At 41.3% G+C, this 14037-nt stretch overlaps 1 protein-coding gene across 2 annotated transcripts in view; it reads left to right on the top strand.

Annotated features, from left to right (window-relative positions):
- The window catches only part of LOC128349761 (ALK tyrosine kinase receptor-like), a 134090-nt gene that overhangs the window by 46983 nt on the left and 73070 nt on the right, over window positions 1-14037 (top strand). For both annotated transcript variants that reach the window (XR_008318981.1, XM_053306674.1), the window contains exon 4: window positions 9212-9374. Coding sequence is in view for 1 of the 2 variants with exons in the window: in XM_053306674.1 (XP_053162649.1) it covers window positions 9212-9374 (163 nt within the window). In the remaining variant the exon portion in view is untranslated. The remainder of the gene's footprint in view (window positions 1-9211; window positions 9375-14037) is intronic.

Genomic DNA, 14037 nt, shown 5'->3' with positions numbered 1-14037 from the left:
ATGTTTTTATACTATTGTGGTTTGTTTTATGTTGTGAACCACCCAGAGAACTATCATTAAGGGGCAGCCAATGTAGTAGTAATAATAGCAGCAGCAGCAGCAGCAGCTTGAATCTTTAAATGAATGTTGGGATTTGGTGGACTTGGCTATTGGGAGAGAGATTTGGTGGCCAGATCTACTCACCTCACCACTACCTTTTACCCTAGACTCTTGTTATATCCCTCTAAACCAGTCTGTATTCTTTCCCCTGTATGATAGAACGTTCACAAACTTTTTTAACAAAACCTCCCTGGGTAGAACACTGGCAAGAGTATGATGTTAGAAATGAAGGGTTTAAATGCCAGGTCTTGTGGGCAGGTATTGTAAAGCTCTGATCCTTTGCTACATGCTGTTTTATGTATGAGAGATTAAATGCCATCAGAATATGATAAAGAACTGAGACCAGTGTCCAATTCATACAACCATATGCTTGTTCAATGTAGGTTGACCTTTGCATGTGATGCATGCAATGTTTGATAAAGTGGCTACCTCCTTATTTCCCCAAATGCTTGACTGTTTGTTTCCTGAAATGAATGAGTAATTGTGGGCAGGATTATCATCTCAGCATCTTACTTGTTTGCAAATTTTGTGTGTGAATGTAGACATGAATTATTTGTTATAGTTTTTGTCATTTGGACTATGCTGCATTTTCCTGAAAGTGCAACTGTCTGCAAGGGGTGGGTGGGTTCATATATCTTCTTAAGTGATTTGGCCTCTTTTAAGTACATGTGTGGTCCTTCCTTCATTTTAACTGATTTTTTAAAAAGTAAATGAATATGTCTATTCAAGATGCATAGAAGTCACAATTAACTTATTAAGTGTTGGATATCCTTCCTCTGTCTTATTAGGAATAAAATAGTCAGCAAGAATGGGTTCATTTTCTCCAATTATATGTTTTGAGTGACATTTCCAGAAGGACAAACAAACTAGTCTATTACACAACTGCAAGTGAAAGGGGTAAGAATAATTGCCTGATTCTATGAGCCCAGCCTACTGAAGCATCAGCTAATTAGATTAGGAAGTGGGGTTCCAGCAATGGAACAAGAGGATAATTCATTCCCATGCTCTGAGATCAGGAACTGATTGTACATCCAACATTAGCATAACAGTTGCCATTGGCAGTTCTTACTAATTCAGGGGTGTGTTGGTAGAGGTACAAGGCTGCAAATGACTAGGGTGTACACAAATCAATTTTTGCAATTCTATCCAAGCTCGAATTGAATCACAAAAACTTGAATTAATGCATCGAAAGTAGCCGGCTTGGCTAGCTACCTCAACAAATTAAGCTTGGATTACTTGAATCAATTCAAGTGATAAGACTTCCATTTTGAGTCCCTTTTTGAGAGATTGCTGGTCTACCAATTGGGACTGGCAGGTAAACCAGCCCTCCGCACCAAACTTGGAGCATCAGCCTGCTTTGGAGGACTGGTATGCCCAGGTGACATCCAGAACAGAGGTCTGGTCTACCTGCTGATCCCAATTGGTAGACCAGCTCTCTCTGCAAAAAAGTGCCATTTTGAAGTCTGTTTTTCCAGCAAAACAGGCCTCAAAATGGTATCCAAATCACCCAAATCAATTTGGGTCCAATCAATGGTGATTCTCCTCGACCTCAAATCCGGCCCTATATTTTGAGGACAATTCTATTCAGGGTCAAATTTGCAAATTATCCCCAATTCAACCCGAATCGATTTAAGGTCGAATTGAATTGCACACCCCTACTAATGACTTCTTGGTAATAATATGAAAGGGTCAAAGAGCAGTCTCCCTAGCTCTGGATTCCCTGTCATTTTCAGCTTCCAGGTTGGTAGGAAAGAATTTCAGTTTCTTTGGCTAAAGATCAAATATCTCTTGATCAATACAGGTCCGTGAACATAGTGCACACCATGTACCTTATATCTTATTTTTGTATGTCCAAATGTACTTTATGCCTCCTTTGTCTGGAGACAGTTTTTATCAGTGTCAGAAATTGAACTGACATGAGGGATGGGCTCTTGAGATAGGAAACAGTTTGGTATATTTGGTATATGAAACAGCTACTAAATTGCCATTATTTCTCAACCAGATATGGGAATTTTTCTGCATACCTTCATTTTTCCTTTTTTAATCTTCTCTCTTGATATGTGATTTTTTTTCCCCTCTTACTTCTTTCAAGGTCGCCTGCTCCCACCTGCAGGAGCAGATTTAATTTTTCACCAGAGATATAAGAACTGTTTCTTATTATTCCTGGTATGAGGCTTTTGCTTGCTCATTTTATTCAACATATGCTTCGCTGCATCTGGCTCAAGCCTACTGGGATTGCAGAGTGTTAAGACACCAGGATTGCTGGCAGGATGGCCCTCGGTTTTCTTATTAGCAATTAAGCTGATGAACATAAATTTCTGTGGGAGACCCTGTGTGTGTGTGTGTTTTCCCTTAAACCCTATCAGGAAAAGTTTATATGGAAAGTCTAGCATCCTATTTAAAAATCTTTGCACTATTAAACTGAAATTCTATACATTCCCCTGTATGGTTTCTTGTTCCTTCCCCAAGGCACTAAGAAAATAGGAACTTTGACATCCCATTAAAGTTAATGCAAAGATCCCATTTATATTCTAGTTCAGGATTATATTATTTATAGCTTGGTTATATGAGCTACTACGATGTCAGTGGTGAGTTCTTTGAGACAAGTAAAGAACACAGCACGATAGATCATTGTGCTACCCTGAGGGCCCTAATTCAGAAATATACCGACGGCCACAAAAAACAACTTTATGTTGTGTTTATTGACCTTACATCAGCTTTTGATTTGATTGACAGGTCCAGACTTTGGGAGAAACTTGATAGGTGACTCTTACTAATTGAATTACATTCTGACATAAAGGTCAGGGTGAGAGTGGGCTGACAAGAGTCATAAGAACATAAGAACAGTCCTGCTGGATCAGGCCCAAGGCCCATCTAGTCCAACATCCTGTTTCACACAGTGGCCCACCAGATGCCGCTGGAAGCCACAGACAGGCGTTGAGGGCGTGCCCTCTCTCCTGCTATTACTCTCCTGCAACTGGTTGTCAGAGGCATCCTGCCTTTGAGGCTGGAGATGGCCTTTAGCCCTCTGACTAGTAGCCGTTGATAGACCTCTCCTCCATGAAGTTATCCAAACCCCTCTTAAAGCCATCCAGGTTGTTGGCTGTCACCACATCTTGTGGCAGAGAATTCCACAAGTTGATTATGTGTTGAGTGAAAAAGTACTTCCGTTGGTTGGTCCAGAGGCATTTCTACGGGAAATAGTGCCCAGGGCAAGCACTGAAATTGCGCCCCTGTCCAAACATCTGACTCAAACGTAGAATAAAAACTGCTTTGTTCCAGTAGGGTGGGGAAAAGTAATTTAGAGGGGAAATACAAAAGCAAGCTCACCTCCCACACAAAATCAGCATAAGGTTCCTGTAAGAATTCAGCAGTAAACTGGGTTTTCCAACAGTCCCCAAAATTGTCGCCTGCCTATTGACTGAGCCATCCATGATTGATCCCTACAGGGAGCATAATTCATTACAGCAGAGGTTTTCAAATGTGTGCCCTCTGATGTTGCTGGACTACAGCTCCCATCATCCACAGCCAAAAAACCCACTGTGGGTGATGGATGTTGTAGTCCAACATCTGCGGATCCATGTCTGAGAACCCCCTGCACTCAACAACTGAGAAGCAAAGAAATAATTACTTTGACATTTATTTTTTACATTTGTATTCCACTCTTCTTCTAAGGAACTCCGGGTGGCATATATGGTCTCCCACATTTTAGTCTTAAACTTGAAAGGGGGACGCTCAAAAACTTTCAAAAACCTGATTCCCACATGCACCCTGAAGTAAAAGGTAAAGGTAAAGTGTGCAGTTAAGTCCATTTCTACTTCTGCCGCCCACAGAGCCCTGTTGTTTCCTTTGGGTAGAATACAGAAGGGGTTTACCAACCCTGAAGTGGTACAGTCCAGTCTTTCACCTCAGGGCTATACCACATAATTTTAATGAATATGTAGGCTAGTGCAGCTTTGGATCCGCCTATCACAGGCTCTTCAGACTTTGAGTAAAGATACTTGTAGGGTTTGCATTCTTACTGTAGCAAAAACTACTTTTATTTGTGCTTACAGTAAACTCCTTTTGTTAATTAAAACCTCTCTCCCAAGCCAGTTTTCTTGAGTTGAGACACTTGCACAAATCAAAACTGCTTGGAACTGTCTCAGCTTTTAAGCTAAATTCCCCACATTTGCCCAAACTGGGGGTGTTGACCAATCATCCCCAAGGCAGTTCCATCAACAGTACAGGCTGACAAAGGATGAAAAACTACATTGTGTAGTGCACACATGTACCTAATAAACACAGTATCACAGTTCCAGACTAAACAACAAGTCCGGAAGTGCCCTTCTATTCTTTTTGGCCAGAGAGATATTAGAAATTAAAAAAAAAAAAAAACAACTCAGAAGCCATAAAGTGCTGAATAAAACTTCTGATAGTCATACACTGAGATTTTGATACTTGTTGGCTTACCTGAAGATTTACAGAAGCAACTTAGATACATGGGAAGCTGCTTTATACTGAGTCAGACACTCCTTCCAGCTTGGCGTTGTCTACTCTGACGAGCAGTGGGTCTCACTGACTTATATTATATATTTTAAAAATTAAAAATTTTAACTGTAGCCCCTTCAGGGGCTTCCTAAAGACCACGGGTGGATCTGAAAAGGTTCCCCCTCCCCCACCTACAGGGGCGTATCTATGGTGAGGCAGGCAGGGCATGTGCCCCGGGCACCACTTCAAGGGGGCGCCATTTTTAAAATTATTTTTTTAAAAATGGCCGCCAAAAACAAAATGGCCACCACACATGCTAAAATGGTCTCTGTGGGGCCCCAGGCCATGCCAGGCCTCGCAGAGGCCATTTGAGCATGCGTGGTGGCCATTTTGTTTTCAGTGGCCATTTTTAAATATATATATATTTTTAAAAATCGCCACCACACATGCTCAAATGGTCCCTGCGAAGCCCTAGAGGCCAGTGGGGGGGAGGGAGAACCTTTTTAGACCCCCCCCCATGGCCTTTAGGAAGCCCCCCGAAGGGGCTACAGGTAATTTTTTTTAATAATAATAATAATAATAATAATATAATATGTCACTGTACACTTATTCAGTTTGGCACTATGTACAGAGAATCAGGGCTTGTGAATACTGAGCTGAAGCTTATGAGCTAGGATTGTATTCATTTGCTCTTACTTTGCTTCTTGATATAAGTGAGTTAAATGTGATGTCTTAATAATATGGCTAGTAATGGTGAGATTGTCTTTGAATCAGTGTGAAATCCTTATTATTAAGGCCACTAGGAGTTTCTTGCTCTCTTTCTCTCATTTTAACTGTCTTTCTGAAATATTAGAACATATTCCAAGCAGTGACACAGTTTACTCTGCATATCCTTTAATTATTTTCAAAGTATATGGGAAAAGTCAAATTCTCCATTTATTTTTAAAACTTATATAATAATGATGCTACAATGCATAATAGAGAATTAGACAGGCACTTCTGTTTAGTTTTCCAAGTACACCTCCACATAGTATTTGGGTATTTCATAAGCCCCAACATACTGAAATTTGTCATTTTCCACCTTTTTTTGACTACATCCACTGCTAAATAGTTGTTGAAATATTAAAAGATTAACGAGCTTGACTTGTATTTTTGAGCTGATATTATGGTGCAGTTATCTGAAAGATGGGTGTCAGATGTTTGGACAGGGGGCGCAATTTCAGTGCTTGCCCTAGGCGCTATTTCCCCTAGATACGCCTCTGCCCGCTGGCCTCTTAATTTACCACTGCAGCCTGTCCCGGGCTGATTTTCAGGTCTATTTGGGCCTGCAAAGATCAGCGCAGCAGCCATTTTTGAGGCAGCCATGCATGCTCAAATGGCCTCTGCAAGGCCTGGCAAGGCATAGGGCCTCGCAGGGACCATTTGAGCATGTGTGGTGGCCATTTTTTAAAATAAAAAAATTGTCACCGAAAACAAAATGGTTGCCACACATGCTCAAATTGTCCCTGCGAGGCCCTAGGCCTTGTTCGGAGAGATCCTTTTGGAGCTCCTCACAATCGGTTTTGGATTTCACTGCGCTATAAAGTTTGGTGTCATCTGCAAATTTGACCACCTCACTGCTTATCTCTACTTCTGGATCATTCATGAATAAATTAAAAAGTACCGGTCCCAGTACAGATCCCTGGGGGACCTCACTTCTTACTTCCCTCCATTGTGAAAACTCTCCATTTATACCTACCCTCTGTTTTGTGTCCTTCAAACAGTTAGCAATCCACACGTGTACTTGTCCCTTTATCCTATGACTGCTAAGTTTTCTCAGGAGTCTTTGATGAGGAACTTTGTTGAAAGCTTTTTGGAAGTCCAGGTATACTATGTCAGCTGGATCACCTTGATTCACACACTTGTTGACACTCTCAAGGAATCCCAAAAGGTTTGTGAGGCAAGATTGACCTTTGCAGAAGCCATGCTGGTTCTCTCCCAGAAGGGCCTGTTCTTCTATGTGCATTACAATTTTATCCTTGAGGATGCTTTCCATCAATTTGCCTGGAACTGACATTAAGCTAACCAGCCTGTAATTTCCCCGATCGCCCCTGGATCCCTTTTTGAAAATGGGACTGCATTTGCTACTCTCCAGTCCTCCGGTACAGAGCCTGATTGTCTCTATCTGATCCCATTCCATTGGAAAGAGGGTGGTCTACTGGCTCCCTTTTTATTTAATTTTTTATATTAATGACATTGTATTGGCTATGGAATAACAAAGCTTCTTCTCTTCTTCACGTAGTAGTGGGTGTAAAAATTTGGTTTTAATGTATGCCAATGATATGCCACTTTTTTCCTGTGCTGAGATGGGCCTTAGAAGAATGCTGGCTAGATTGGCTGATTATTGTAAAGGAGAAATTGAGGATTAACTATGGCAAAAAGGGGGGGGGTAGTCGTTTTTGGCAGTAGTAATATCTCTCACTTGGAAGGCACACCTTAACATTGTTTTAGCAACTGCTCGATGCTCTTTGGGGACTATTCTGAAGTCTTTTACTCTAAAGGTGGGTAGTTAATAGCTGCAGTACTTAAAATATTTCAAGGCAAGATGATATCACAGATTTTGTATGGTGTTGAGATCGGGGTGGGATGAGAAGGTTGTTTCTCAGTTGGAAATAGTCCCAAGCAACTTCCTAAGGAAGATTTTGAGCCCCTTAGGACATCCCTGCTGCCTCCCTAAGAATGGAGGGAGAGCTACCTTCAATCTCCATCAGAGTTCATTTAGCATTGCTAAGGTACTTCAAGAAATTAGACAGCCTCCCAGAATATCATTTAGTCAAATTTTGTTATTTATATTATATGGACAGGAATCAATGAACTAAATTTCTGTCTTATATTCAACTGTTGTATTCCTTGCCCTCGGTGGGGAAATTCAGATCTTGGAGGGAAAAAAACAATTAGAGATCTGCTCCTTGAATGGGATGCTTGTAGAGATGTTGTTGTGGTACAGCTCTCAAGGTTTTCAATTTGATACCGCTATTATAAGAAAGACAGAAGTATCTCACAGTACCGGCTTAATTTTACTTGTGTATCAATGAGAAAGGCTTTTATGATTTATGCTTTCAAACTATGCCAATGGCATTTCTTGAAGGGAGATTCCGTAAACTTCGGGTCAAGCAGTGCCTTTGCCCTTGTGGCACTGGCCAGGTGGAGGATATCATCCATTATGTCTCTTATTGTCCCTTCTATTATATGGTTAGGGGGGAAATGTTGAGACAGATCATAGACAAATTCAAGGGTTCAAACGTGGAATGTTTGATTTTTCTTGTGGATGCAATTCCATATGTCAGTTATCAAGTTGCCACTTTTGCCTTGCTTTCTTTTAAACTAGGAAAGAAATTTATATCTATTATGCCTTGTTCTAAATTCTAGCGTTAATTTTAACTTAACTAATATTCTATAACTGCTGAAGTAACTTTATAGTACACTGTGTTCTGTTTTAATTTTTTTCTTATGTTATGTTATGTTATGACCAGGCATGGGCCGTGAATGCGCCTCCGGGGGGGGGGGTGTGGCAGGCGGCTTCTTTAAGTGTAAACGGAGCCGGTGCTCCATGCTGCCCAGCAGCCCCCGCAGCGGGGAATCGCTTCCACCACTTACCTGCCTCCCACGGAGGTGAGCCCCCGCCAGTGGCCAGGTGAGTGGCAGAGGTGATTCCCTGCCGTGGGGGCTGCTGGGTGGCATGGAGCACTGGCTCCATTTACACTTAAAGAAGCCGCCCGCCCCGCTTCCCCCCCCCGAGGCGCATTCACGGCCCGCGCCTGGTTATGACCAGTACTTATAAGAATAAACATTACTTATCTACTTACTGCGATGTCAGTGGTGAGTTCCTTGAGGCAAGTATTCAGCTACTTTTTGGGGTGAAGTTGGTATAATCTGCCCCGAGTCCAGCGGATGAAATAGTTGCTAACATTGCAGTAACACTCAGGAAAAATGCATTCCTCAAAGGCCACCAGATTATTTCTCCTTATGAAGCACTAATTGTGTACCAGTCCAAAGAGAGACTGGCAGTAGCTAGGGGCGTAGCTAGGGGAGAGGGGGCCCGTGTTCACCCCTCTCCCTAGTGGTCCTTTGGAGTGAGGGGGATAATGAAGAAAATAGGGAGGAGTGGAGCTGGGAGGCCCTCTGGAGCTGGGAGCCCAGATTATTTGAATTCATCCGCTCAATTATAGCTACATCTTGGGGAGGGAGGAGAGATCAGTTCTCACAATGTCCTCTTCCAATGGCAGAAGTGCCTCCACCATTACTACTGGCCTGGGTCTAAGTAACTTTTAAAAGGAAGAGAGAGGGGTGCAATTTGTAATAGCCATGCTATTTTTGTGATTTTGGGAAATGCCTTGGCTTATTTTTGAGCAAATCTGCCTATAAAACCAATAAAGCACTCTGCGTGTGGGTGGGTGTAATTTTTTTATTCTCCATAGAATTCACAGGTGCATGTTTAAGTGAGCATTATGGGACTGTGAAATGGTTGTTGTATTCTAATGTTTTTTCTCAATGGCATATTATGCAAATTCTCTACTTTTCCCCATTAATGTGAGTTACAGGAAACAATAGCCTGACCAGGATTTATGTGCTGCTCAGAGTATGTGTTGATTGTATCTTTCAGATCACTGGCTATTTACCACATGTGGGGCCAGCGGACCTCAAGGGCCCACCCAAACTCAATGTAATGAACACTATAGGAATTCCAACCTCAGTGTTGTGGTAGGGACAGAGCAAAATTTCCCAGGTGTTCAGATTTGGAGAGTGCCTGAAACCAATACTTACAGGTAAGAGTTCCTCTCTGCTATTATCTTGAGTTCTTAGGAGGCCTCATCTCTGACTTATTCTCAGAGCCAGGACTCAGAAGTGGGACAGGAGCTGCAATAATGAAGGCAGTGTTTCTAAGCATGCGTAGAGAGCTTCCTATGATCACCATAGACTGTAACTGGTGTTTAATGACTATTATAGAGGCTGCTTTTCACACCTGCTGAAAAATGGTACATGTGAATTGTTGACCTAGCGATCATACCTGTGGTCAGAGCCATGAGGTAAAATTGATCCCAGAACTTCAGAGATCTGACCATTTTAAAAATTATTATTATTATTTATTTATGTCATTCATGTACATGGCACAGGTTTGTATCAGCAATGTGTACGTTACATATTTAGCAGCTATGTAAAGCCATGAGTGGGTCTCATATCTGCAGTCTGTATTGTTTTGCTCTTGTGGCAGTGAAACCTTTGTTGGCTAAGCTGATGTGTTGACACAGAATGTTCAGTGAAATGGAACTTATTACATTTCAATCCAGTTTCTGTGAGGAAAGGGAAAGATGTCAATGTGGCCAGGATTAAGGCTTCTTGCAGGGCAGACTAAGGTCTGGGAAAAGATCTCAGGACGTAGGGAAGATAAGGAATCAGAAGCCCAGTAGCAAGGCTGAAGGAAGAGTGTGGAGTAGAGATGAGCTGAAAAGGGGAGGGACGAATTTTGTGAACATTGTGTGTCCCCCTGCAAATAAGTACCCTGGGCAGGATCCAGGCTAAGCAAGTCATGACTAAGCACCATTAAAATGAATGAGACAAGCTAGTCATAACTGATTTAAGTTTCACTAATTTCAATGGGAATTTAGTAATGATTAACTTAGTCTGGATCCTGATTACTGACTTTTCAACAATTTTTCACAGAGGCTTGAGGGCTGGAGATTGTGGGTCAGAAAGCCCAAGGTGTTTTATGATCATAAACCTAGGGTCTAGATCAGTGGTAGGGATGTGCACAAACTGTGGTTCATGTACATCCCTAATCAGGGGTGGGCAAATTCGGCCCTCCAGTTCTTATTGAACTACAAATCCCATCTTCCCTAGCCACAATTTATTGTAGCTCAGTAACAGCTGGAGGGCCAAGTTTGCCAACCCCTGGTCTAGATTCTGATTTATTGATTGATTAATTGATTGATTCAGTTCTGGATTGATTTGTTCTATGATCCATTTGTTTGTTTTCCTGGCTGTCCATGGTATCCTCAAAAGTCTTCTCCAGAACCAAAGTTCAAAAACATCAATACTTTTTCTGTCTTGCTTCTTCAAAGTCCAGCTTTCATATCCATAGAGTGCCACAGGAAAAACCATTGTCCGAACGATTCTAATGTTTGTAGGTATAGACACATCAGGGCATCTAAATATCCTTTCCAAGGCCTTCATTGCAACCCTACCAAGTGCTAGTCTGCGGCGTATTTCTTGACTGCTGGATCCTTTACTGTTGACAGTTGATCCTAAAAGGCAGAAGCTATCCACCACATCAGTGATTTCATTATCAGTTCTAAGGCTGGTTGCTGTACCCGTTGTCGTTAGTTTAGTCTTCTTTACTAGACAGGTCTAGATGCTAGCTATTATTTAATTGTTGTTGTTTTTTATTTTTGTTTGTTTTATTTATTATTTTATGGTTGATTTTGTCCATTATGTTTTTCATTTTTTTAAAACTGCTGTGAAATTTTGGATTAAATATTAGGCATATTGAAATATTTTTATATAAAAAACATGGAGCTCTAGTGCTAGGAGTGTGAGCCTAGGGTTTTTAACTTTCAGTGGAAAATGAGGTCAGTTGTAACCTCTTTGAGAAATTAAAAAAAAAATCATAAACCTTTGTGCTCAGTGTTGTGGAACTTCATCTTCCAGGTCAGGATGAAAATTAATTAAAAAAAATTTAAAAAATTAAAAATGAAATTAAGTGCCCTGTAGTGATTCATCCACCACGACCACCTCGTAATATTGTCTAAAATTGCAATTTTAAGTAATATAAATATTGGGGTATCAACAACCCCGTTTGGGGTTTGAAATAAAAGTATTGTGAACTTACAGATCTAGGGGTCAAAAAGACACACACCCCCGTAATGCCTTCAAAGTACTATAAGCATGCTTCATATTTATAGCTAATTAGACCAGAACCTGTTCCTTCCATGGAAAAGGAACATAGAGACTGAACATGAAAGATCTTTCCTAGAATCCTAATGAAATATGTGGTCACTTTTCTCAATCACATTTGAGGGTATGTAGTATCCCAAAGAGACTACATATGTACTATATCAACCTGATATTGGGGTAACAAGAAACCTGGAGGTTGCATTATGTATAACACCAACTACAGAATAAAAAATCAGCACTGTTCACTAATGTATTATTATTGTTATAATTATTATTATTAATTCAATTTCTATACTGCCCTTCCAAAAATGGCTCAGGGCAGTTTACATAGATAAATAATTAATAAATAAGATGGCTCCCTGTCCCCAAAGGGCTCACATTCTTAAAACAAAAAAACAAGATAGACACCAGCAACAGTCACTGGAGGTACTGTGCTGGGGGTGGATAGGGCCAGTTACTCTCCCCCTGCTAAATAAAGAGAATCACCACGGTAAGAGGTGCCTCTTTGCCCAGTTAGCAGTTAGCATCTAACTGTTTGTGGAAAGGAGTAAAGACACAGGGAAGGTACTCGAGTACATGTCACCCCATAGCATTATTGGTAAACGATATTGTGTGTTTGTCTTCTATGCTTCTTTCCCACAAGACATGAAAAGAACAGGTTCTGGTCTACACATCTACAGACATAAAGTATTCTTACAGTACTAGCTGGGCTGGGTGCAGAGCATCTGCACTGCTAGATCGCCACTGCTTCCCCCCGCCCCGCTGCCGTTCTCCGTGCTGTCCCCCCCGCCGCCACCACCGTTCCCCCCACATGCCCTCCTCCACCGCCATTGTTTTCTTCCAGCCCGGCCTCCACCATCTTCTTCTCCCCCCTCCCCCCCGCCATTTTCTCTGCCAGCCGGCTGCCATCACCATTCACTGCCATCTTTTTTCCCCATCGGACCCCGGCCACCGCCACCATTTTAGTCCCTCCCTTCTGCCTGTCCCCGTCACTATCCGGCAGCTGCTCTCAAACTCTCACAAGAGCTGCGACACATGGAATTAGCAATGGGTATGCCTAAGAGAAATATAGATAGATTATGACGCATTTTGTGGGGTCTTTTTGACCCCTAGAACGGTGAGTGCACATTTCAAACCCCAGTTGGGGTTGTTTTTACCCCCAATATCTGTATTACTAAAAATGGCCTTCTTAGGCAATATTACAAGGGTGGGGCGTGGTGGATTAAGCTCCACAGGGCACTTAACCTCATTAAGCTTTATCCTGACCTGGAAGATGGAGTTGCGGAACACTGAATAGAATATTGTATGGTGGTTTCCCCCCCTTTCCTTCTCAAGAGGGGTATGATCCACCCCAAAGTCTACTGAGGGTTAATGAAAAGCATGGCATTTCAGCAAATGCTATCTTCCTTATTCCTTTTGTTGTTTTTGTCTGCATTTTTTAGTGTGGATGCTGGCAAATTTAATTATTGTCAGTTCAACCTGCAGGCAGTTCTAAGCATGTCCTGATAGAGAATCACGTTCAAGGTAATCTCTTAATACAAGAGGTAATGCCTAATTGGCTGCATTTTAGGAGCTGGTGGTAATGATCAAAGTCAAACATGATTATGCTTAATATAATTGATCTGTTACCAGGATCATTTTTACTGTTGTCATTGCTGATTGAAGAAAGAGTTTTACCACTTGTAGCTGAAGAATAATACAGGACTATGTTACATAGACAGACCAGTTAAAGCAGTCACTTTCTCCACTGAAACAAAGAATCTAGGGACTTAATTTCATACATTTTATTATTATTATTATTTTACACAGTCAGACAGGTGTTATTGACTGGTTTGTTTTATCCAGACATCGAGTCCTTCCCAAGGACCTGGGATGCCAGAATTTTATTGTCAATGTTGTTGCTGTTGTTATAGATATTGTCGCAGAAATTATTATTATTATTATTATTATTATTATTATTATTATTATTATTATTATTTCAGTTTCTATACTGCCCTTCCAAAATGGCTCAGGGCGGTTTACACAGAGAAATAATAAATAAGATAGCTCCCTGTCCCCAAAGGGCTCACATTCTTAAAAAAAAATTTAATGGCAATGGCATGGATGTACCATTGATTTTCATGCAAAGCTCTATCAAGAAGTCCACGGTACTGCATGTAAATATCCGAGGCACAATCCAGTGTGCTGGTTTTATGTTTACAGTTTTGTTTTGATTGGAAAAATGACACTGTACTATGGAGGCTAGATTCTCAACTGCCCTCTATGACTCAGTGTTGCAGCCCCACAAAATAACAAAGAGCAGAAGCCTAGTGGAATTGACTAGGAGAGGCACCAAATCTGCTCGCCTACCCATTTTCAGGGCGATTGATGATAATGAAAAAACTAATGATGTTTCACTCAGCCATCCAGAAAAGAATGACTTGCCTGTGGGAGAATGGGTGAGAAGTATTTTTCAAGGCTAGCATATAGTATGTACGCGTATAAAATATAACCCCAAAGCAAAAGAGAATAGTAGTAAATTATATGCACAGAAGTCTC

The sequence above is a fragment of the Hemicordylus capensis genome, chromosome 1 (assembly GCF_027244095.1).
Source record: "Hemicordylus capensis ecotype Gifberg chromosome 1, rHemCap1.1.pri, whole genome shotgun sequence".
NCBI lineage: Eukaryota > Metazoa > Chordata > Lepidosauria > Squamata > Cordylidae > Hemicordylus > Hemicordylus capensis.
This window is presented reverse-complemented; position numbering and strand designations above follow the sequence as displayed.